Below are 26482 nucleotides of genomic sequence, written 5' to 3' on the forward strand. Positions count from 1 at the left end.
AATTAATACTTGATACACCAGTGGCAGACGACCATTTTTTTTCACCAAAGACGCATTCGATACATGCGTCATGGTATTTCCAAACAATTTTTGCGTCAATCTAGTATAGCACATAACTTGTTCACCACTGCGACGAACTACACACGATACACTAAACATTGAATTAGAATTTGGAAAAATCATCTTTGGTCAACATGAAGAAATAGCAGAATTAACTACAGATACACGTAGAATACCTTTAGTAACCAAGTATAATACAGTCGCAAAGTTAATGCTTTATCGCTTCATTGACGACTTGCCGTAAGGATGTCTTGACACTAGTATAACTGTCAAATAGAGCCCAATTTCATCTTGCTGTTCGGGCTGATCAATTGAAGCTATTCAAAGGAACATACCTGAATAGCAAAAATCGGTTAATCGATCAAAAATTTGGCGTAACTATGATTTGGTTCCGTTTTTCAATTTAAATCCGGCACCATGTCAGAGTCATGTCTGCCTAGTGTCGCCTTTTGGATCAATTAACAGCTCTGTGCCATTCAAGTATGTTCCTTTGAATAGCTTCAAATAATCAATTTTGAGCTCAAAATCTTGTCGATGGTAAAAATTCTCATTAAAGAAAGCAACATTGAGAATTGTGTTAGATTTTAGTGAATTTTATAGCTGATAGTAGCAAAAAATAGCCACAATTTGCTTTCAAATTGTAAACAACGAATCAACATCCATATACTTAATGGAACGAGGGGCAAAAACGTCGGAAAATAGTGTCAGCAGACCAGCGTGACTAGCGAGGGATCAAATTTTTGTCGAATCCAATGTAAAACCAGTCAGCCTGGCTTGAGCTTGGCTTCGACAATATATTTTCCGATTTTTTCACGACGTGTGCCTTTCGGGTATTGATTACAACTTAATAAAATCATAAATAATTCATAATGACCTCATACATGCTTTATATCGCTAATAAAGTACTTAACAAGCTTAAAATATCCTTATTGGACATAATGAGACCTACATAGTTTACTCAATCCTTATCAACAGATTATTAAATTACAAAATACAAAAAATTAAGTCCATTTTAACACAATTTCTCACAGAAAGTGGCATTTAAGATACAGCACATAAAGCCACACGTCGTTGCATGTTTTGTAAGAATTCAATTTGTTGATATGTCAAAATAAACATTAATAAATCAATCTGTGGATGAGAAAAGTCTCTCTACGTTGCATATTAAACAATGATATTTTAATATTATTCCCTTTTTTGAAGAATGCCTGTACATTTTATCATCCAATGTACATTTAAATGCGACAATTTCAAAAGGCGCCAGTCGAACAGAAAATTATCAAATACCTTCATAAAGTTAAGTAAATTTATTGAATTGTAATATTATTTTTTATGGAATTTGCAGCTTTGCTGATTGTTTAAGTACTTTATAAAGACGCAATCTATGAATTATTGTGGCTGTAAAATGAAATTGTGATGAATATATAAAGTTGTGAATCTTCACGTAAAGGCATGTGAAATTGGACATCATAAAATAAATGAAAAATTTTGAAACTTAATATTATGAATAATGCAGTGATGTCTAAACTTATTTGCGTCACGGCACATTATTCATCGTCACACTCGTATGTCGCGTCACACTTAAATGTCAATTTACACTTGAATGTCGCATCGCAATCGTATGTCGCGGTACACTAGTATGACTCAACACACTAGCGACATTGTGGTTTGATGCAACACACTTGTATCTCGTTGCACACTGGGATCTTGAGACACACCAGTATGTCGTGACACACTAATATGACACTGCACACTAGTATGTAGCGACACACTATTATGTCGCAGCACATTAGAATGTGACGATACACTAGTATGACACGACACACTAGTATGTTACGACACACTAGAATGACACAACACACTAGTATGACACAACACACTAGTATGACACGATACACTAGCATGACACGCACACTAGTATGTAACGACACACAAGTAGGTAGCGGCACACAAGGATGTCGCAACACTAGTATCTCGTTGCACACTAGGATCTTGAGACACACCAGTATGCCGCGATACACTGGTATGACACGTCACACCAGTATGTAGTGACACACTAGTATGTCGCGGCACACTAGTTTATCGCAACATAATAGTATGTCACGGAGCACTAGGATGTTACAAAACACTAGTATGTCGCATCACACAGTTTGGACAACACTAACATAGTGAAATGACAGCATTAATTATTTAATTGTTCAAGTCATAATTCGTGATTTTGCAAAGTTTTTTTTTCTTCAAGTGAATAATAATTAATCCTTTTTGTAATGTGAAATAAGTCTGAACATATATATACATAAATGATGAATGCATCTGATGACATCAAGTTGACATTTCATAATACAAATCAGGCATATAATGTACATTCACACTCAACTCATTTCCATAAAGTTGCGAATATTTATGTACTTTTATATATATTTTAACTATAGTCGCTTATTTGTTAGTGCTCTTGCTGTTGCCAAGTAGAAAGGAATGCGAATGTAATAATTTTTTATTTTTTTAGATCAAGTCTCCAAGAGACCAGGTAAGGCATAGAGATTTATTTATGATACTTAAATCATTTATGGCTACCGTATCCACACATGTATGTATTTATGTAGAAGACAGCAATGACCGTAGCGCAATATGGTTTCTAATGAGGAAAGGTATAAAGGTGCATGTATGCTTAACGCTATCTCTCATATCCGAGATTACCATCTTTTCTCGTGCAAATGGAAATTTATGAATTATGCAAGTGAAGACATTAACGTAATATTCAAGTGCCTGTTCTATTACTTATACAAATAGATTAGATTATATTTCATAAGGTACAAAATGCTCGATGCATACAATGTATGTAAATATGAGTTATGACAGCAGAAATTTCCGTACTTAGGAGGAAATTATTGCCTTTTGTTTGGAGATATTAGAAGTTCAATTTGTTGAGCGCTTAGTTATTTAATGTAATTGTAATCCTTTACGGAGCTTAGGTTGCAACAAACTGAAATTTTATTTGACTTTGTTGCTGGACAGAGCAGTTCAGAGCTCAGTTTGTGTATTGAAGATCAATAAATTTTGATTTATTTATATCCTGGAAGGGATCCCAATCAGACAATAATAAGTCTGAACTACATTCCCAACTAATCTCACATAGGCAACATCAACTAAACAAGTGATGGGTAACCTGTGTGCAGTGGCCATATTGTTTGAAAATTCCATAAACCTTATGCAGTGTGTAGTTTTGGTTGAGGCTTACGAACATGGTGTGTCGTGGCTCAAAACAGGTTGCTCATCACCGAACACTAACTTGTCGCTAACTAATAAAACTTTTTTTTTTGTCTTCTCCGATTTTTAACGTTATTAGCTGTAATTTCTTTTAATCAGAGCTTGAAGTCGACTTGAATCTTATGTGAAGTAGAGCCGAATTCCGTCGACATGTTCATACAAAATCCGAGTCGACTTAAATACAAGCAAATAAGGAATATAGAAAATTGAACTTCTTAAGGTAAACGGAAAGTTTTGTGAGGCTATTCCCCTAACAGGGAAAAGTATTATCTCAGTTTACTCTGCTCTCGAGAGTTCGCTATCTGTCTGCTAGAGCTCAATACACAAAGCATTTGAATTCAGACATTCTCGAATTCGGACTTTAGTAGAAGTTGGAAAGTTCAAAATCCATCAACGTACGAGTTCAATCTGATATTAGATCTCCATTTTATAATTCAAATAAGGAACAACATCGAGTTGATACAATTAGAAACTAAACAATTTATTTGTGAACGGTCTTTGATCCGAGTATTAACCTTTGGAAATTAGAAAGTTTCATATCAAATCAAGGATAATTTAAATTCTGTTTAGTTGCATAACTTTAAGGGGTAACATTTGTAAAAACGTTTATATTAGAATTCACCAACCGTCAAAATATTTTCAAATTTTGGACTAGATTATTTTTCAAAATTTCACACTGGAAATATTGACAAAGAAACTCAACGTCGTAAAGATTACATTGTTTGTCAAACACAACGTGCTTCCTCAAGGGAAACAGGTAGCTAATTTACATAACTATCAACATGATAACTCAATATAAAAGACCTTAATTCCAATATTTTTCATAATTTTAATTTTATTTTTAACATTTTCATAGAATTAAAATTTTGCTCATTAATTCCGAAATAAATGGTTAGTTTTGTATAATATGGTTAAAAATATTCTTTTGATTATGATGCATGATACAATAAATCTGCAATACTTAATACAATTGCAATCAAAAAATAAAAAATGCTCCATTGACTCATAATTGAGCTGATTTTGATTAAATAACGAAGACATTTAACAAAATTTGTGCACAAAAATGCTTCCAGCAACACGACAATAAGAAGAGAGCTGCTAGCATGGATGTTGCTAGGAAAAACTAGAATTTTAATAGATTCATAGATTTGAGAGCATTGAAAAAGGAAAAATCAAGTTTGACGACTTTTTTGGTTACAATCAATAAAAACATTATGTAACTCATCATGTCGACATAATGAGAAAGACACTTTACGAAGACACATTGAGATGAGATTAATATTCATTTGCAATATGGCATATCGATGCTTCATAAAATAAACAGATTCTTAAAAACAGAAATGCAGTAGGAGATTAAATGTGAAATTAAAAGCGTTTACAAATCAGTTGACTTAAATTCTGGCTTCAAGTCCCACCAGGTATTCTTTCCAGTTCCTTGAATTTCGGGATCGTTTAATTCAACCTTTACCATTCCTAATATTGGTGATCCAATAAGCTTTTCAGTACAAATTGTAACTTCTAATTGACTTGTATTTAATTCTGCAACGGATATTAAATATTCAAATGTGGCATCAAAAACTGGATTGCAGTTGTCCTTAACAACTGCTGTTTTACGCTTGGAATCCTTTGAACGTCCTGGCAAAAGGTATAACTTAACATATGGATCTGGTATATTTGATGGATCTTTCAATGGAATATTCTTAATTTTATGAATGATAACAATCAAGCGTTGACGCTGCATAGAATATTGAATGGTCATGTTGATGGCACCAAGTGGACCAGTTTCTATACCAACTGATTTAATTGATGGATTGCGTCCTAATGAACTAGAAGCAGATTTAAGCGAGCCAGTTGGTGATGATGGAGCGCCAGCCAAATTTGTGGATACAGTAGATGCAGTCAATGGTTCTTCAACGGTTCCAGAGTCAGAGCTAATAGCTGCATTAACAGATGAACGAGATATTTTTGAATCTTGCTTTCTTAAAGGTGCTTTTGGTGCTACATCTTGCGAATCTTCTTCTGGCTTTTCAGGTTCTTCTTCTTCAACTGGAACTCCCCTCTTTAATACACGCAATGACAGTGCCATAATAACTCTTGATTCAGGTCCACTCTTTTGAAGTTGGAATGGCTGACTAACAACTTCCATGTTCTTCTTATCCATCAAATGTGCAATGATGTAAGTAAATGTGCCAATTTGATTCGTTGTCTTCTGATCCATAATCTTAACTTGAAGTGTGTCGTTTTCTGGATTAGCAACCAAGAATGTAAAACCTTGTTCCCTGTTGACATTTTGATTCCAATTATGATTAATTCATAGAAATTTATTGTTGATACTTACCAAACTGGAGAGTCAGTGCGCATTTGGACGCTAGTTTGCTCAGTTTTCTTACCAACAGAGAGTGTCAAGTATGCATCAGGATTAGCATTTTGTCTTGCATGCTGTTATAAAATAATAATTTAAAGGAATCTGCTGAATTTGAGTATAATTCATGTATCTTACAGGTAGATTCTTTGCTGAATCAATAAAGACTGTCAAGAGAGCTGTACTCATATCAGTAACACGTAACATTTGAGTTTCTTCTAAAGCTGCCTTCAAATCATTCCTATCTGAACTCAATTGCATCCAGCTCAAACGAAGATGAACCATTCCGTGCTTTGCTTGTTCCAATGTCAGCCATGTATCGATCTCGCCCTTTTTAACAACTGATGAGATTTCAACTGTAGCCCTATATTGGTTATGAGATGAAAATTAGTACAAAATGCTTGCTAAGTAGTAAAATCTAATATTAAAGTTCATTCTGTTAAGCATAAACCACATTGAAAAATAATCCATTGACAAAAAAGTAGAATACAGCCAGAAAGTTAGGATAGGGAGAGTCATTATCTACAGTCTAAGACCTTTCTAACAGCTAGTAGCTATCTGATTGAGAATGAAATTTTAGATAAAATAAAGAAGAAGAACTAAGAATTAAATCAAAATACTAAATCGAAATAGATTTGAATGATTACAGCTTTGTGTTCTTAAGTACTGAAATGTGTGCAAAAAGATATGAAAAAATTATTTTTGATTCATAAGTTAGAAGCCAAAGACAATTATCTATGTTATACTAACTTTCCTAAATTGTCAGATTTTCCCGTTCTGTCCCAGTCAAATAACTTTACAGTAACGATTGTATTTTGTATTATATCGACAAAAGCCTAAAGGTCAATTAAGAATAATAGCGAAAAATATACCGGTTAGTGTGTTAAAACCACAGAAACGGACTGATTAGTTGGATGATCAATGTTTCTATGGTCGCTAATAATTAAGTCAAATTTTTACTGCTAAATAAATTTTTTGTACGTTTTAAAAGAAAGATTTATAGAGAGGTTAAAAAGATTGGTAAAGATGGAAAATTTCTTAAATTTGATATGAAAATTCAGACATAAGTTTACTAGTGTCTATTTGAATTAATACTTAGCACTCCATAGCAGACAGGTTCTTATTTGATTAGTTCAAAGAAGGACTTCACTATCCCAGCGTACGACGTACGATACAAAGCTAAAAATGCCCGAAAATCCAGCTTTTGGTCGACTTTACTCTAGTCTGATGCCGGATTTCATCGAATTAAGCCTGGAACCAGAGTCACGTTAACCTGAAGCTGGATTTTCGGGCATTTATTCGCCGTGTGACTTCCGGGTAATGTCGTCTAAATGGCACTCTAGTTTTTGGAATCGCATATCTCATCTAGACATTTTTCTTTCTTTGAACTAAACATATATGATATATATCTCTTTTTTGTTTAGTTAGTCAAATAAGATTCTGCTCATTACGAAAGAACTAGTATAAACCAGGACTCTAAGTAGTGTAAATGATTAGGTATACTTCATGGAATCTCAAACTGTAGGAGTTAAGAAGCAGTTTTGAGGTAACAATATGTACACTCTAACAAACAATGAGCGTACTCACATAAATGAGCGTTCCTCAAATTTGTGAGAATACTCAAAGTAATGCTTCTTATCTGTTTGGATATGAGTTAACATTTGCACTATAAGGACCAATGTTGTCCAGAACCTTTTTGTGTCATTGCACTCTTTGGTGTTAAAAGAAGATACCGAAACCGCATTCGGCATGCAGGACATGGCATTTCTAAAAAAAATTCAGCCGGACACATTTTTAATCTAAAGTCAATATTTTGTCAAATTTTCACATCATATCAAGAAATCTTCCATCCTTCAGCTATATTGGTTAGTAAAAGAGTCAGAAAAAGGTGAGGATTAAATTAAAACTATACTAAGTTAATCATACAATATTCCAAAAAAAGTGATCTATGTACAGAAAATTGCTATAAAGGCATAACAAATAATTCATTTTTCTATTAAAAGATGGATAATATATACAGGATGATTCTGCTCTAAGCTCATGAGTCATGACAACAAGTTGTGACCTTCACACATTCTTTTTTCATTAATTCAGCGGTTCAAACTTTTTTAAAAAAAGAAATAACACTTAAAAATCTCATTTTTATGCAATATATAATAAAATTTTTATCAAGCATGAGATTCATAGTTTTTCAACTGTCCTTACTGGCCTAACGGGTCATCACCCTGAACGCCGGGGAAATATCCATCATAGTCCCATAGTTGAATTAAGAGTTCTTGGCTCAAAATTTCATTTACTTCAGCCTTTTAGTTATAATTTTTTGACATATTTTATATGTTGTATATTAAAAATGATAATAATAATAATAATAATAATGAATAAATAAATTAATTAAAAAAATTTTGAAATAAAATTAAGACATGAACAAAATGTGATGTAAATGAATTTGATCAAAATTAAGCTTTATAGGGTGATGAGAAAGGAATTTTGTGTAAGCATAGAGATTTTTATTTTTTTATATCCACATTCCTATAACGCCGTGCATATATATTGTATAGTATTGGAAAGAGTATTTTGTAGTCCTTTTCATAATCTTTTTTTACGTCACATCACTTCAAGCACGAGCTTCTACATCCTACCGTCACCAATACATTATGAAATCACATTTAGCTTAATTTTTGTTTAGTCTATCATAGATTCTTTTGGCAGTAGATTGTGAATATTGATGTGGCTTAATACTTTTCTCTTAGAGGGTGCGCCAACAGACCTTCTCTTAATCATGCAAATTTTAGATTTAGATGTTTTCTTGATCATGCATAACTTAGCATGGGTTGAGCTTTTTTGCATTAAATAAATAACAAGCTTTGTGCCGAAGTATATACACGAACAGACAATGAGAATCAAGAATATGTTCTATTATTTTGATTGAATATACTCATGAGTAGCTCACTGTCTGTTAGGGATAAGGGTTCTCGAGAGTCGAGACTGAGTCTGAGGCCGAGACAGAGACCGAAACCGGAACCAAGACTTCCCAATTTCAAGAGGATTCTTCGGAGTCTCGGTCTCGGTCATAGTCTTGGTCTCGTTCTCGGTCTCAGTCTTGGTCTCGAACTTGGACCCAGTCTTGGTCTCGTTCTGGGTCCGAGTCTCGGTCTCGGTCTTGAACCGAGAATTCGGGAAACCCTAGTAGCATATCCACGAGAGTGTAAGGTTAAGTATCACCCATAGAAAAATATGATAATGACCTTAAACTCTCGAGAATATGAAAATTTAGAATTTACTAATAAAAATGACCCCGAGGTCAATTCACAATTTACTGCCAATAATTCCCAAATTATTTTATATTTAACTTGTGATTCATTTTCATGCATATTTATAATTTGCATCAAATTATTTTTTTTTTCTTGTTGCTGATCTAATTATTATACGTACATTCCAAGCCTTTCATCTTCCTTAGCGTCATCTTTATCATACAGCTGCACAGTAAGAGTTTGGCCACTCTCAGCATAAACATTTGCCTGATGTGTTGGGTTTAAATTTTTTTTATATTTTTTTTCGTGAATTTTCAAACAAAAAAAAATCTTTCTTTCATAAGCACATAACATTAACGAGCTTAATTACTTATGTGTCATAAATTGTCATTGCATATGTATAGAAAATCTTTAATTAATAAATATGATTCTTATGAATTATCCAATGAATTTGATGTGATTTTGATTTATCAATAATGATAAGCTATAATAATAAGTGTCAATACTGATAACATTAATATATATTTTACACTATCTAAAGTAGTTAGTGTCAATCACAGACATATGTTTTCGAGGAAATTACTGATAAAATTTATGAATGGGCTTTATCAACCGCTTTGTATTTTTGTTTGTAGTATTGATGATAATAACACTATTAAAAGTCAATTAGATGTAACTTGATTTGAGATCGATCAATTCTGCGTTGGGGTAACTTTTGTTATTGATTTCATGAGAAACTGCTTTCACGGGAAATCCCTTTAGTGAAGGAGTTCTTAAAATCACTCGTTATCTAGATATACGTGATATTCTTCTAATAGACATAATCTTTATGATGATATAAAGTCATAGCCCAAGAGGGTTTTGAGAATCTCTTCAAAAAAAATTCTGATCAGCTGCCTCATAAATCAAAATGTTTATCAAACATAATTTGAGACTGGATTCAGGACTGGAGTTAATTCAAATTCTTAGAAGTAAACCGAGTATCTTAAGGACCTTTTAGAATGAAGATTTGGAGTACTGAATCTCAAGAATCTGTCGAGACTTTGCAATTCATAATTTGGAATTTGGGACATTTTGGAAAATGGCCTCGAATAACTCAAATCGGGTCAATGATAATTATTGATTGGCGACGAGACTCTAACTTATGCCAGATTCGGTTTAAATTCGGCACTACCGACTAGCTTTATTCGGTAGACCATTAGCTTGTTATGTTATAGAATAACAAACTTGTTTTGAAAATGAACAATGGAATTCTTGGAATTGCCATCGTTTATATCAAATATACTCTGAACGTAAAAGGTAAACAGTTCTTAGAAGTGTATAGAACTACAAGCAAACGCCTTGATATCGGTAATCTGTTGCATACAGTTCAAGCAATTTTATAGTGATTACCTCAACCCAATGTATTTAAAAGTCTATTTTCAAGAGTTTCCATCAATTATTAAATACCTCAAAGTCAATTTATTATTTATTGACTCAAAATATGCAGAATTTCCTTCCAAACTGCCGGTATCATGTTCCAAATTATACAAAACAATTTATTCATGAAGGTACGGTTCAGAATTTATAGCTTATTTCCCTATGGCATATCAATTTCCCAAAACAAATTCTAAATTGAATCATCATAAACAGTAGAGATCAATGTCAATATTTGACTATGCCGAAATGTTTCCGCGAACATGAAAGAGTAAATATGTATATCATAAACATGATGTGCAATGATTTTTCAAGGTGTATCTATATTTTCAAAACAAGTGTCAAAAGTAATTTGATTGATGCATATCAATACTATATTATTCATTCAATAAATAATGGTTAAATATAGAGAAGAATTTTTATAATCTAATTGTTTTATCACAGTCATGTCAATAAAAGATAAAATAGAATAAATGTTGACTTTGATGATAACATCATTTGATCGCATGAAAAGGCATATACTTAAAAAAGCATGCGGTTTGAATAAAATGAATTAATCATTTTCAGAAGTTGAATAAATAATATTAAATAACTTAAAAAGGTGGACAAGAGGAACATTTTTTAGGTACACTTGAAGTTGAATTGTGGGATGGGAGATATTTTTTGATAGAATGAATAATTTAAGAGATAAATTTTTAATGAGTTTAGAATGTTCATGTATATGATATGAAATGTTTGATATGAAAATCAGATTAGATCTTACCTCGCACCAGTAGTCCCATTTTGGATTAACGTTGTTGTCAATAATCTGTGGAAAATGAAGGCAATCAGTATAAAGTCATGATTAACTTAGGAACGTAGCCAAGTGAGGAGTATTGAGGGTATCCTCTCTTGTTGATCTGACAGAAAAAATATAATTCCCAAATAATTCCGAATAACAGATCCCGAGTGGGACTCGAACACGCGTCCTAGGATTTTGGTTCGCATGCTCCTGTACTCCGAATGGTATACCGGTTAATCCAATTCCAACACCTCAAGATACATATTGAAGTCTTACCCCTTGACTACGCCCCATAAAAAATTCAATTTTGTACTAAATAACTCACTTGAGTACGGAACTGTTGTGCGCCGACAGTAACAATAGCATATGGATCTGACTTTCCTTTTCCAAGCATACCAATATCCATCTTCATTAAATTCTTTGCCTCAACAACATGAACACGTAAAACTCCTTCAGGCTCTGGCATTTTCAATGAAAGTGCTTCAATTTGATCACTTAAGATGATAGGAAGCTTATTAGGCAATACCATCATAGCTGCTACTTGTTCAATAATAATTCTACGCAAAATATCACTAAGGCCGGGCATATCAAGAAGATCAATCACACCAACGAGATTAAAGTCAATGTTTGGATTGTTAAGGAAAAAGATTTGTAAGCCGCCAACTAATGGTGGATTTGGAATAAGAGGCTTCATAACGACACGAACAGTACCATGAATTTGGAAATCTTTAATTCCTCCACGGAATCCACCAAGTGAAAAGTTGATGTCACAATCGCCAGCATAGAATAAGTCCAAATCCATAATGATTTCATTACGTGCTATATTTTTGTCATAGACCTTTACTCCGCCAATTCGTGGTGGCTGTGGATATAAAAATTATGTAAATTTTAATTCCATTTAATTAAGGCAATTAGACACTTACGATGGTTCCCAAAATCATACGCTCAAATTTAAATCCATTAAGCTTATAACCTTCTAGAGCTTTCTGGACATTAGGTTCAATTGATTCCTTAATCATGTTTCGTGCAAAATGGTTTGCATTTGGCCATACTTGTTTTAATATTCTATTAAGCCACTCACAGCGTTCTACATCTGGGAAAAATACCTGCAACAAAAGCACATCGCAATTAAATATTAATTAAGATACAGATAAGGAACACGTTTCATACCCAAGCTGGTAAATCATTAAGTCTTGCGAGAATAACATCCTTATCATTAGCAAGAGCACTAGCCTTAGCTACTTGTCTTCGGATATCGTGTTGACCACGAATTTGGTCTCTTATGACACTCAATAATAATGGACAGATGAGCCATGCAACACTCCAATTCATATATCCAACAAAATAAACGATTCCCACAACAGCAACCTTTTTCGCAGCTGAATACATGATTGATAAAATGCCTCCATCACTATGTGACTCAATTTCAGCCTTTTCCGGTGTCAATTCCTTACTGTTGGACATTTTGGAGTCGATTTCATCAACAGATTTATCCACAACCTCAGTTTTAGGCGAGTCTTTTGGCAAAAGTGAATCCGTTTCACTAAAAGAAGAAGAAAAGTTGAAAAATCAATGAAATATTTAGGAGGCTATAAAGTAAGTGGTTAGTATGAACGTGTACGCACGTAATTACATACATGAATGAATGTTTACATTAAATTTTAAAGAAATTAAAAGCATATGTATCAAATGTGTGCAATTTTTTCTCATGGTATACCCAAACCACAGTGCCGATCAGATATAGAATAGAGCATTTATGATGTTAATAGCTTGAGAAAAGTTAATGAATTAAAAAATGTGAAGCACAGATAACAGGAAAGAAAGAGAAATAATCTGGGGATATTTATTGGGGAAATTCAGTCAATTTCCTGCACAAACCTCATGATTCTTTCTCTTGATAATCACTCCCTTCACAATTATTATTATATCCACTTGTGCTAGTGTCACTACAGCAAATTATTTCCTTCAACTGAAAAATTAAATGGATGTATAGTATGTGTATTGTGATTTATGTATGTTTCAAGTAGGTAAAAAACTTAATAAAAAAAATTAAAAATTTAAGGAACAAAGCAGTTCCAGTTATATCTGCGAGAAAAACAAGGAAAAAATCAATTTGTATTGCAACAAAAAAATCGGAAAAAATAAGAAGGAATGGCATATTTAGGACATGAAAAAAATATGAAGCAGACTGTCGGCAAAAATAAGGGTTGGTATATTGGAAGAGAGTGCATACCAACCTAGTGATTGGAAATCTAATACGCAATTCAACATAGTACATTATTAAGTTTTTGATTGAACCATCGGAAATTATTCATGTTTCTATATAAAATTAGTAATACGTTTCATTTTAACTATTGATGATGTAGAATGGTGAAATACAATATTCAAAACTTGATTTTAAAATAAAATTAAGGTCTGTATTAGTTTGGCACAGATTCTAATTTTACCAGATTTTATGAAGGTAAAATCTAATTTACACGAAACTCATGTGATTTTTAAGCTCTACTGAGTACAACTTGAAGCCTGAATATTGCCATAAGGGTACACGCCATTGAAAAAGAGAAAAATGTGGCCATAAAGAAGGTTTCTCCAGACCAAGACTTCGAGAGGAGATTTTTCGAGACCGAAACTTCGCGAAATACCCTTGTAGTCTCAGCCTAGCCCTCGGTCTCGACAATTTAACGAATCCGAGACTTCAGGCAAATTTAACAACAGGTCGGACTGTTTCTGACTAGGACATGATTAAGTAAAATCCTTTTGTCTTTTCTATAGCGTGTGCCTTGGTAGAACTTATCAACCCAAGGCATGACAATAAACAAATAATTGAATTGCGTATCGCAGCTTATCATTTTTGACAAAAAAATTATTTGCATTCTACTGCAAACTGTAGTCTTGTATAATAAAGCATGCCATCTGATAACCCATTGTTTTTCAAACTTGCAAATGAAGCTATGAAGGTGGTTTTGAATAACAATTTCCAAATAATCAAAAATTTCTATTTAATTACTGTGAGGTATTTGTAGTTAGCATTCGATAAGCTTTAAACGATTTAGTTTACCAAGGAATTGAATTTAATGATCTTAAATTCCAAATTGTTAATATTATAAAGAAAACTTAAACGTTTTGGAAAAGGAAGAATTAAACAGATGGTCAATTTAAAAAAGAATTTTGTTTCGAATAACTTCGAGTAAGTTAACAGCTTACGATTACTTTTAAAAATGATGAATAAGCATTTAAATTTTGGCAATCACGACAAAATCACAATGAAATTTGAATTCTTTGTTAAATTAATAATTCATGCGAATTCATCAGAAATTGTTGCTTCATTCTAAATTTTCCTATGAGTATTCATTGAGAAAAGCTGAGTGCTTTGTTTTGATTCCATCAAATTTTTAAGAGCTTTTATATACAATTAGGTAGGAAATTGAAACTTTTTTGATCCTTCCTTTTCCGAGAAGGATTTGTTTTGAAAAAAGGTATTTTAAAATAGTAAACATTGTGGGTTACTCAATCCTTGCCACCGGCAACAAGTATATTCCAACCCTGATTATATAGAATAATCGTTTGTTTCGAACGTCGAGATGTGAGTTTCTGCTGATGAGGGGATAAAGTAGTTAGTGCAGTGTGAGCTCTGTTGGTAGCCATATTGAAGGTACAATAACAATCCTAGCCAGTAGAAACTAAACCAATCCTCTCGCATAAAATATGCGTCATAATCTAAAGCTTTATTCCTCTATTGAGCATGTCTGAGCTAGCAAAAACTAATAAGCAAGCAATTTCCTATAATTATCGCTATTAAGTCATCACAAAATGTATTTTTTCTGTGTATGCAGAAATAATAAAAAGAATTTCTTGCATATTACGATGAAGTCACTTTGTAACTTTTGATTACCTCACCAGCTAAAAATGCCGGCTGTCTAATTGTATATAAACACTTTGTTGTGCCTTTATATTTTTGTCTTTACGTTATTATTTTTAACACAAGTCGTTCTGTTCGTATGCCGGCTTGTAAATACACACAAATTGATGGAAACTACAACGTTTTATGTTTTTTTTTTGTAGCTTCTTCTTATTTTTTCTCTCGTCTTTATAGTTTCGAGTCTACTCAGCAAAGTCGCAATAAAGTTCACGTCATCTCTACATTTAGCATTGAAATAATAATTTAATCAAAGAATGACTATTAATGATCAATTTTTTGCCGTGAGCGATTGATTAATTTATGAGTAATGGATCTTGGCACATAGAGTTTTTAGCACTTTAGTCATAGAATTTGTTTAAAGAATCAGAATAGAATTTTTTGTTGCAAAATAAAGGCAATGAACTTCATTTGAATTTGTAAAGCAAATTTCACGGAAGATTTCAGTGATTCCGCGTATTGTAGAGTTGATAATGACATAATATGGCATTAATCAAGTTCAAAAATATTTTTATTTTGAAAAATTACCTTTAATCTTTCACACTAGAGCTAGAGAGAGCGTTATTCCTATTCAATTTTCTTTCTATTTTTAAAACGTTTTTTTCACTTTTTCATCTAAAATTTGAAGAAAAAAAGATGCTTAAAACATTTAAAAGTTATAGCAGATATCAAAATATTCCGAAATTAGCACTGTTATTCTAAAAGGTGATCTCATTGAGACTCTATGACATTTGGAATTAAACAAAAAAATTTACTTTTTTACTCCCTTGACCGTGAAAAAAATATCGATTGTGTAATGAAACGCGATTCTTTCAATTTTTTCAGTTTCGTCGTCTCAATCAGAGAGGAAAAGACTAACTGAACTGTATGTGAAAAAAAAATATGTCTTGAATCGAGTATAAATATTAGCTTATTTGAGAGAATTTCTGTTCTCATGCTCAAATGTTACTTCTTTTTTCATGCTTAACTGTGTGTGGAAATAATAATTTATTGTGCGTATTTTCTGTGACTTGTCAATGTTTCATGTTTTGGTTTCAGTTCTGGTTTTCTAGGCAATTTGCGATGGGATATCATAAATACTTTTGGAGATAATAATTAATTGTCTTATTGCCTTGTTTGTCATACTATAAACTCTTTAGCATTATTGCACATCATATTCTTGATAAGAATGTCATCAAAATTCATTCCCTAAATCCCATGGGAATAATTAAATTTTAACTTCCAATAAAAAATTTTAATGCTCAAAATTAATATTCTTTTCTCAGCATGAAGCATTTCTGTTTATACAACAAAAGCTCTCTGAGAGAGGAAGTGCGAATTACTCTCTCAGTACTTGAACCTCGATACATTAGACAAACAAAAAGTATAGTGAATTGTGTACAATACACTTCATACATTGTTATGAGAGTTTTTAAAGATAATGTAAGGAGCTTTTTGGGGGTTCAGCTTTCTCTTTCAGTATAGACTTCCTTTGTAAGAAGGAAATATTTACTTTATACATAGCGTGCGGCTCAACGAAAAATATTTTTTGAATATTTGAGTAAATATTTTAAGAATAAGTAAATATTTTTGTAGAATCAAGTATAAAATGTTTTATAAGGGATTTATGCATATTCTTATGAATAATTAAGTATCTCAAAATTAAAGTTGAATGCAGTTTAGCAGTTTTTATCTCTTACCCGAAGAGACAAGGATCATGTTCCTTTTATATTGATTCAATTGAACCAAGATTGATTAAGTGAATACGTTCATTGTCTTTTAGGGATATATGTTGATTCCTAGCATGAAATCCAACCAGCAGAATGACAGACAAACTGCTTTAGCAGACTTAATGACTATATTGATTAGAGCACATTGACATGTAGGATCAAGTTTACCATTTTTCAAATCGTGTTTTCGAATAAATGCTGGCTCTTGTTTTGATCTTCTTAAGACATTCTTAACATGATTGTTACAAGACTCTTCTGTCAATAAACCAATCATTAGGCAATTAAGTAGCGCTCTTTTTCTCTTGTTACACTTCAAATGTTTTCGATATGTACATTAAATCATCGTTGTTCAAAGCTCCAATTTACACTTGATCTTCTACATTAAGCAATCAAATTATTTAAACTTTCGAAACAGAATAAATTTTGCAATGTCTTGATTCCAATCGACGGCATTTGAGTTATCATGCTAAATTTGAGCCAAACATTTTACCTATTTTAAAAGAAAGTCACTAAATTCCTTACATTTTTCGAAAATATTATTATAGTAAATAACGAATAACTCACCTCAGAATGTTGTAATGTTTATCAATAATAATCCTTTGTCTCATCCTGTATACACATCTCTAATCATGACTTCATCCTAACATTGACACACTTTAAATAAATGACTGAAGAAGTTTGTTTAAAAATTAATTACAGCTCACTTAAAACTGCTTAATAATAACAATTAAATAACAAAGCCATCTTTATTGGTTCTCATTATTTATTTCAGTTTAAACGTACAATTAGAGTTATTGTCCGATAATGTCTTCATCGTCAAAAAATGAAATTTCACAATTCAGAATCACTATTCTGTGTTCTAAGTGTCCATTACAAATTAAATTTATTTCAATGTATTAACATTGAAAAAATCGTTACACTCCGAAAATACATTTCCAATTATACGCAAATTAATTTTGTTTAATTTAATACAATTTTGCACAGAAATTTACTTTGATAAAAAAACGAAATAAAAGTAAAATAAAACGTATTTTTGGTTTTTAAAATGTGATCTAATTATCAGGGGGTTGTCAACTTATTCTAGACACAATTTGTTATAAAAATGTGCCAAAGACATAATTTGCTATAAAATTGTGTCAAAGACAAAATTTGCTATAAAATTCGGACTTTCAAAATTCAAATTTTAATTCAAAAGTTTTATCCAAAAATTTCAAGGATTGTGTCAAGAATAGTTAAGACACAATCTCAATATAATAACCCTGATAATCGTAAAGCAGGCAGTAAATGATAAAAATCACTATAATTAAAAAACAAAACTCAATTGCAAATGTTCTCAAAAAGCGAGAATTAATAAAAATTTTAAATGACAAATTAAAATACAATATTTATCGATTTTTAACATCGCTTGTCGTATACATAAATGGCTGATTATTTTGAGATCTTTTCTTTTTTTGAAGACAAGCGATATTAACAATCAATCAGCTAGTAAAATATTACTGCTATTCATCAAGCATTTAACAATAACATTTTTGAGTCTTTTATCAGCATATAAATGACTATTTAAGGATTCTTCGAGCTCATCCACAACAAAAGAGCGCGTGATTTTTTATTTTTTATCATTTTTTTTACTTAATACTTAAATTCTATAGATTAATCTAATTTCTTTGAATTTTTATTTCTTTTTTCATGTTGAAACATTTAAGTACATCACCAATGGTTTTTTTGTCACATTTAATTTATTATCATGTAATTTAATTTAAGGAAAGTTAAAAATGCAATTGACCAATATCGTATTAATATATTATTATGTAATATATGCTACGTTCGTTACGGATTCAAATCAATGAAAAAGGTGTAAAGGTATGCCATTGTGTCAAGAGGACAGGATTACGATGAATATTCATAAACACCTGATCCTCTTGATTAAAACGTGAAAAAAATACTAAAATTATTGTATAAAGGACATAGGAACTTAATTAAAATGTACTATTTGATAGGAGCAACGTATCAATATTTTTAAGGTGGAGCCAGAAGGGATTTATTCCTCTTTAAACATTCAACACCTCTAATCCATGTTTTTGGACTGTATTAGCTTGAAGTTAAGTACGTCACCCCAATATCTATTGCAATTTAAGTGATGCCGGTTGCTTCAAAATACACTAGCAGGAAGTTATAGATGTAAAAAAATAAGTAAAATATAGGAGCTTAAAGAATAACAATAAAAATGGAAGCAATTAGACAAGAGACAGAAAATATCATTGACTTCTTAAATCAAGTTTCGTGGAACTAAATGGGCAGAATTATATAAATATGCAGCTGCTGAACACTCGATCAATTTACTTTGGTATTATTATTTTTTAAAGAATTACGTTTTTTTTTAAATACTATGGATTCCTCAGAGTACTCTTGTTGTTTTCTTTTTCTGGGTATATAGGTAAACTTGAATTAAAATCATCTGTATTATGACATTCACAATGATTAAATATATAAATGTGAGATTCTAATACTCTATTTTTTTCACTTTGTTTTTTTAATTTAAATTGGAACATAATCACCCTTTGGTTTGTAAAATAATTGTCCACGAGAAAGTCGTCTAAATATTTCCGTCTTTAATAATCTCTTTTCCTTCAAGATCTTCTTCAGGACTCCCTTATTCTCTTGTGCTCGTCGCGATAAATATGGCAATACTTCCTTAACTGGGCCATAAGGAATGTACTTGTATGCTGAATATCCAGCTTGACCTACATTGCAAACAAAAAAAAATTATTCATTATCATGGCCATAAACCTTGAAATTTTAATGAGAGATAAGATAAGTACCTAATGGCATAGTTATGTAATCACACATTCCAAGTAATTGTCCAAAACAAATAACTTTATCTTCTGGGGAAATGCCAATTTCCTTCATTTTGTCAATTGCATATCGAACGGTATCTTCGTTGTGACTGGCAACCATAATTGCTATTTTCTTTGGATCTGCACCCGCATTCTTCAAATGTTTAATTCTTCTCAAGCATTCAGTCAATGTTTTGTGATACATATCAGTTGTGGCTTCATAATTTGGATTAATTGGATCTTCATACCCTAATGCACTAGCACGAGCACGTTCTTGATCCATATAAGCTCCTCGTACAAGCTTTGCACCAAAGTAAAAGTTTTGACGGGACGCTTGCTCGAGATCAGTAACGACCTAAGAATTAAAAGAGATTATGATAAAAGACTGGATTTAAGGATATAAAAATTATTTCATACTTCTTGATAAGCTTCCTTTAAGTAACACTGATACGTATTGAAAACAATTGCTTTTTTCGAGTTGTACTTTCTCATCATTTCCAACGTGATACGTGAAATGGCAGGTTGAAAGTATGTTTGTTCCGCATCAATCATAATTCTAACGTCAAGCTCTTCTGCAATCTATAACACGAATCATATTAAAAAATAATATTTCCATAATTCTAACAACTTTATATGTGGATAGGATATAAAAATACATATATGTGAATGACTTCATACCTTAACAATGTTGTTCAATCGTCGAATCATATTTCGGAACATTTCTTCCTCTTTATGTGGAATTTGAGATGTTAATCGACGCATTTGACCAGTTTTTGGATCAGGTACTCTAAAAGTATCAGACAGCTGACATTCTTCATTCACAATACCCGACCATGGGAAGAGATGCAAAATTCTGTCATGAAAAGAAGAAAAAGTTTATTGATTAAACAGTTTTATAGCCAACATAAATGTTTTGTTAACGGTAGCAAGTATCTAGCAAGCGAAAAGTTAAAGCGCACTAAAGTCAGTCCGAAAAAGGTATCCTAAAAATGATGGTGCGACTAGTTAAAGATGGTGTCAAAAAAGAAAGTTCAGTGAATTAGCATCTATCGGCTAGCAAGGAACAAAGTAAACAATTTTGGGGACAATTTTTGTAAATACCCTACGCTTTTCATTGAAGGAAAAAGAATAAATCATCATCATCAGTCGGTCAGTCAGCAAGATAAAACGAAAGTTCTAATACACAATTAAGCACAAATATGTCAATTAAGTATTACCCTTCTTTGTCCGTTGTCATTCGATCGAGAAATTCCTTAACATCCTTTTGATCACCCAATTTTCCAAAATATTGTTCCAAATCTTTAATAGTCTTGTGATGAGTTAAAACATTTCCAGTTCCACCAGCGATATCTCTCATATATTGTCGTGTTCGTTGAATGACTTCAGATATTTGCAAAAGCAAATTGGGACGTCCAAGGGCAGTCAATTTAATTGCCGTTATACCAGTGCCAAAAGAGCTATACTTAACAGCTTCTAGACATTTAATAAAAATTTCCATGTTTCGTTCACATGTTGCTTCGTTCAAGTAAAAATATGTTCGTGCACCGAGCACTTTGTAACGTCGGTCGGCAAATGACTTGTCGACGACATATTGCGGTAAATGGCTAGGATCTGATGGATTTGGTGCTGCCAATGGTGTTGCTGCTGTAACTTCACGTTCTTCTGCTTCTTCCTATATATGCATTAAAATGATATATGACTATTAGACATAAATTAATGTAATCGATAAAAACCTGTGATAAATCCTCTTCGACTGAATAATCCAAGATTGGCTTGACACCAAACGACCGTAATCTGTAATATAACATCCATAAATTTAATTAATCGGCGTAAACAAAAAAATATTACACAATTTAAATTAAAATAAAAGTCATCGAAATTGGGTAGTTTAAGTCACAAAACAAAATATTTTCTAAAAAGATATTAGCGTATTAAACGTGTCAACATTGTTTGCCAAAAATAATCTTTTAGCGCTGAGAAAAAACGGCGCTTGACACGATATAACATAAGTATTTAAGAAGAAAAAATTGTAATATTGCGCAATGACTTCTTATTACCTCTCAAGACATGGAACAATTTTCACTTGATCTTCGCCCGCAACAAAGTGTCCATAAAATGTCGATTTCATTATCATGTTGAAAATCTTATCGCCTAAAATGCTGTTCATTAATTTCATTATCTGCAAAGAAGAATATAAAGTGTGTGAATTAAGTGTTAACACACGTGATGACAAAAACAAATATTGAGGTAGTAAAAGTGATAAATCTTCTGGATACATGAGAGATGCTTTAAGTGCTAATCATATAACTCACGAGAATAGCTGTTCCAAGAATAGTTCTGGGGTTTCTTATTAACATAATTTATCATTAATTAGCGTTCATTGACAGAGATTCCCATAGGGGCGTTCATAAATGATAAGTGCCTACTGTAGGTCTGTAGATGTGTGACACATCAAAAGACAATTTATTGACAGATGTGGCATACATGCCAACGTACTTCAGTCACTTATACATGATGATTCATATGTTTGAAAGACATCATTTTTGAACTCCCCTAATCAAAAACTGAGAACTATTTAATTGACCGTTTACATAACGTTCTATACTGTTCTGGATGTATATTACGGGTCAAAATTTGAAAAACTAGTAATTAACAATTCTACAACTTGTTGACACATACTTGATCACAAACTATACAAAATTGTATTTAATTAAGGGGGTCATTCAAAAATGACGTCCGACCCAGGTCTTAATAGATTTGTGTTATTCAACAGTTCTCTAGCCTTTATTTCTGAATGGCATATGAATGTAATCTAGATCCTTTGTGGTCATGTTGGAAATGCGCACTACAGATCTAGAGAATAAACTTCTTCTACTGTTTAAACTAGAAAATACGTAATTCTATACAAACATCTCGCGTAACATCTTCTAATGAGCTTAAAACTATCTCAATTAAATTTTTGGCAGATTCTCATAAAATTTTTATTTGCAATCTTTAGTAGCCGTTCATTGACGATGTACAGCTTTCAAGTGGGGACTGAGTTAACCTTTTTAAAGTATATTAAAAATTTGTGAGGAATGTAGGAGGGTCTAGTTAGCGGTAGACGTCATTTAACTCCTTATTTAAATTTCATCTATCCTTTAACATATTTTTTTTCTTCGTCGTTGTGCCGTAACGTAGGAGAATGTTGCTTGCTTGAACAATGTAGTATGGATTGCGTGAAGGAAAAAAACAAGAAGACACGAAAGAAAAATCGATATTTTTTTACTATCACAATTTCATCGATAATAATTAGCCGATATCGAAAATTTTGATAATTTTTTATGATAGAAATTGCTTTATGACCCACCGAAAAAATTAATTACAACACGTTTCAAGCACAAATGTCATAATTAATAGCTTTTGATAATACTATGAAAAAATTTTTTGAGTCTTTTTGGCTACTTCAATAGCTGTATCATGTGATTTGTTAATTAAATTAAGCTCTTGAGCAACTAATTACCTTCATGTTGTTCTCAACAAGATATTCAGATGAGCATAGAACATAAACTAAATATGCTCGAATTAATTCGATGGTTGTTTTTGACTTAAAAGCATCAATTGGATTATTAAATGAAGTATCTAAAGGATCTCGTTTTCCAATTTTTTGAGATGTTGGAGAATTGGCATTTAGCGGTGAGCTTGGAGACGCTGCAGACATGATTCTTGAGGACGAAGACAGAAACTTTGCATTGAAATATCCATTTTTGTTAATCAAAAGAATTTTCATTGAATTTGATCCAATTTTTCCAAAGCTACGGAAAAATGCCATTTTATCACGTTGATTTGCACAAATTTACACGAATTTTATGTCCACAGCACTTTTTATCATTCACGGCACGCTTCTAACTTATAGACTGCTTATCTGTACACTTCTATTCGAAAAAAGTTATGCAACTAAAATCTCTGCGATTTTTTTATCGTTTTTTTGCACAAAAATTTTAGCGCATTTCCCAATATGGAAAAGTCATTAATGCATACACGTTTATTTGTCTGTCTGTCCGAGCACTTATTATAAACTTATAGATAGAACTTAAAACAGATTATTGATAATTTAACACAGTTTTTCATCTCACAAGGCCAACTTTGTTCGTTAATTGAGCTTTTTGAAAAAGCTTGTAATTTGAAACATTGTTTACAATCCGAATAATTTGTATTTTAAGCTTTCCTGGACATTATCATGTCAAAATGTACGAAAATTACTAATATTTAAAATTGCTCTAATATCTGTACGTTTTATTGCACTAAAAAATGATTTAAAAAATACTTTTAGTTTGAGAAATAACTTTAAATTTGATAACAACTTGAACTTCTTAGCAAACTTTGTGAATGTCACAAACACGTTGCACAAATGTGACACAACATCAAAGCAATACAAAATAAAAAATTTAAATGCGTTTTCAATTCTTAGTCACAGCTGTTCAAACTTGATTCCTTTTGACGCATAGCCTTTCCGTGTAACAAAAGTACACCGGTATGCTGTCGTCACTTACTATGGATTTTTTACAAACAATAATCATTTTTACTCTTTTCAAGTGAAAAACTATCACTGAATTCATTTAAAATCTTCTGAAAACTCTCAAAATATCAAAATTAATCAGGTAAAATATCAATAAATATTCAGAACGATTAGTACTAATTTACCGGCGAACTTCACATCTCAGGCTTAACGTCGGCATGTGTCAACAATTGATTTGAATATTTTTCGGCAACATTCTGCAAATAAGCATTTAAATCACTGAAATAGGCGATTCTTTGACTTTTAAAACCGCTGATAAGCAGAATAGTAATGAATAGTAAGCATTTTATATAGTTGTTAACATCAAATAACTATTATATTTGTAGATAAAAAGAAATCAGTAAAAAGAATTAAAATTGTTGATCCAAGTAAAAATATTGGTTATAAAAAACAAAAGATTCAACATAGCAGTAATGGAAATTCATCGGAAGTAACTAAAATGATGCATACAAAGAAGGAACATGACAGTATTGAGGAAGGGAAGGAAATGTTTGAGTGGATTATTAATCCAATGTCGGTGGATGAGTTTATGAGGTAGGGAATGGCTTTTTTTGTTACCTACGTGATGTTTGTCATGTATTTAATTTCATACACTGTTGGATATCCTTTAAGATCGATATTATTATTGAAATCAACATGATGTTGATAGTTTATAAAAAGATCCAGCTGACTGGATGTTTTAAAATTTAATCTTATAAACACATTACAATTACAAAATCATATATTTCAGTAACTACTGGGAAAAGAAGCCAAAGCACATTAAACGACCGAACAACAAAAGCTATTATCAAAGTTTAATGACGATGCAAACCATCCAAAACATGATTAGAGAGAATCATTTGGAATATACGAAGAATGTGGATATAACATCTTATCGTGATGGAGCCAGAGAAACGCATAATCCAGAAGGAAAAGTTACTTCAAGCTTATGGAGCTTCTATGATGAAGGATGTTCAATTCGCCTTTTGAATCCACAAACATTTGTGCCAACAGTCTTTAAGATGAACGCAAAATTGCAAGAGTATTTCCATTGTATGGTCGGAACTAATGTTTATTTAACTCCTAAAGATACTCAAGGATTTGCTCCACATTATGATGATATCGAGGCTTTTATATTACAGCTTGAAGGTCAAAAGCATTGGAGAATTTATGAGCCAAGAACGGCTAATGAAGTCTTGGCAAGGAATTCATCTGTTAATTTTTCACAGGACGAGATCGGCGAACCGATAATTGACATTGTTTTAGAAGCTGGAGAGATGTTGTACTTTCCAAGAGGATATATTCATCAAGGTGTAGCTATCGATGGACATCATTCACTTCACATCACTGTCTCAATGTATCAAAAGAACTCTTATGCTGATTTATTAGAACATTTAGTACCAGCAGCATTGAAACAAGCTATAGAATCAGATGTTAGATTCCGTCAAGGATTGCCACTAAATATTCATCAAGTCTGTGGATCAGTTCATTCCGATGTTGATTCTAATGAACGAAATGAAATTAGAGATCATATTAAGCAGTTATTTAGTCGCATATTTGATCATGCAAATATTGATAATGCTGTTGATCAAATGAGTAAAAAGTTCCAAACGGATGCACTTCCTCCATATATTTCTAAGCACGAGAAACAGAGAACAGCTTTTGGTGAAAAAGTCGAAATTGAAGATGGAGAAGTCAGCCTACCTTTTGAAATAACAGCTGAAACAAACATTAGATTGTTAAAGGCAAACATTTTAAGACTGGTCGAGGAAGAAGACACTTATCGAGTCTACTTCCACACGGAAAATTCTAAGGAATATCACGAATTTGAGCCTACATTTATGGAAATTGAGGAAGATGATACTGTAGTTATAGCAAAATTAGTACATAGCTATCCAGATTTTATTGCTGTAGCTGACTTGCCTGCTGAGGATGATGAAAGAAAGATTGCTATCGTTTCTGATTTATGGGAGAAAGGATTATTAATGACAGACATAACTGTTGATTGAATTACTGACTCTTAATAAAATAGAAATCCACTAACTGTCAAATTGAATTTGAACTTTGTAGTTGCTTAGTTTCGCTCCCCATTTAGGGGGTTTTTGGACTGAAAAATTATCTAAGTTGACATTATCTAAATAAAGGACTCCCAATAGTATTTTTGAAATATTAAATAATGTTTTTAACAAATATTCTGCTCAAAAAAGCCAAGAGCAAGTAAGTATAGCTATAAAACTTTTCCTAATCTTCAAGAATCACAAGAAGTCATTTGATAACATTGCGTATTTTAGGGCAATTATGGTCGAAATGGTGAGCATGGTATCTGGACATAGATTTAACATAATTAGA

General features: G+C 32.1%; 3 protein-coding genes across 5 annotated transcripts; 1 reads left to right on the top strand and 2 right to left on the bottom strand.

Moving 5' to 3' along the window:
- Nucleotides 1-4136: 4136 nt before the first annotated feature.
- On the bottom strand, nucleotides 4137-15906 carry Esyt2 (extended synaptotagmin-like protein 2). Of its 3 annotated transcripts, none has more exons than XM_070640184.1 (11): nucleotides 15809-15906; nucleotides 15582-15668; nucleotides 13016-13106; nucleotides 12308-12680; nucleotides 12061-12243; nucleotides 11463-11999; nucleotides 11120-11164; nucleotides 7895-7992; nucleotides 5828-6053; nucleotides 5666-5766; nucleotides 4137-5606 (listed from the first exon to the last, which is right to left on the bottom strand). In XM_070640184.1, the coding sequence occupies exons 3-11, from the start codon at nucleotides 13018-13020 to the stop codon at nucleotides 4703-4705; spliced, it is 2472 nt and encodes an 823-aa protein (XP_070496285.1). In that variant the 5' UTR covers nucleotides 13021-13106; nucleotides 15582-15668; nucleotides 15809-15906; the 3' UTR covers nucleotides 4137-4702. The 3 variants fall into 3 exon arrangements, with proteins under 3 accessions (XP_070496285.1, XP_070496286.1, XP_070496287.1); XM_070640185.1 differs by lacking the exon at nucleotides 7895-7992 and adding an exon at nucleotides 9122-9207; XM_070640186.1 differs by lacking the exon at nucleotides 13016-13106.
- A 1601-nt stretch (nucleotides 15907-17507) lies between these two features.
- slgA (proline dehydrogenase slgA) lies at nucleotides 17508-23588 on the bottom strand. Its single transcript, XM_070640006.1, has 8 exons — nucleotides 23099-23588; nucleotides 21654-21775; nucleotides 21330-21390; nucleotides 20814-21268; nucleotides 20275-20449; nucleotides 20014-20175; nucleotides 19582-19951; nucleotides 17508-19503 (listed from the first exon to the last, which is right to left on the bottom strand). Exons 1-8 carry the CDS (start codon nucleotides 23405-23407, stop codon nucleotides 19298-19300), a joined length of 1860 nt encoding a protein of 619 aa, XP_070496107.1. The 5' UTR covers nucleotides 23408-23588; the 3' UTR covers nucleotides 17508-19297.
- A 710-nt stretch (nucleotides 23589-24298) lies between these two features.
- On the top strand, nucleotides 24299-26189 carry NO66 (Bifunctional lysine-specific demethylase and histidyl-hydroxylase NO66). The gene is made up of 3 exons (XM_070639996.1): nucleotides 24299-24431; nucleotides 24481-24688; nucleotides 24885-26189. Exons 1-3 carry the CDS (start codon nucleotides 24425-24427, stop codon nucleotides 26140-26142), a joined length of 1473 nt encoding a protein of 490 aa, XP_070496097.1. The 5' UTR covers nucleotides 24299-24424; the 3' UTR covers nucleotides 26143-26189.
- The last annotated feature ends 293 nt before the right edge of the window (nucleotides 26190-26482 follow it).

The sequence above is a fragment of the Chironomus tepperi genome, unplaced genomic scaffold (genome assembly GCF_022539635.2).
Source record: "Chironomus tepperi strain 1889 unplaced genomic scaffold, CSIRO-AGI_Ctep_v1 contig_217, whole genome shotgun sequence".
Taxonomy (NCBI): domain Eukaryota; kingdom Metazoa; phylum Arthropoda; class Insecta; order Diptera; family Chironomidae; genus Chironomus; species Chironomus tepperi.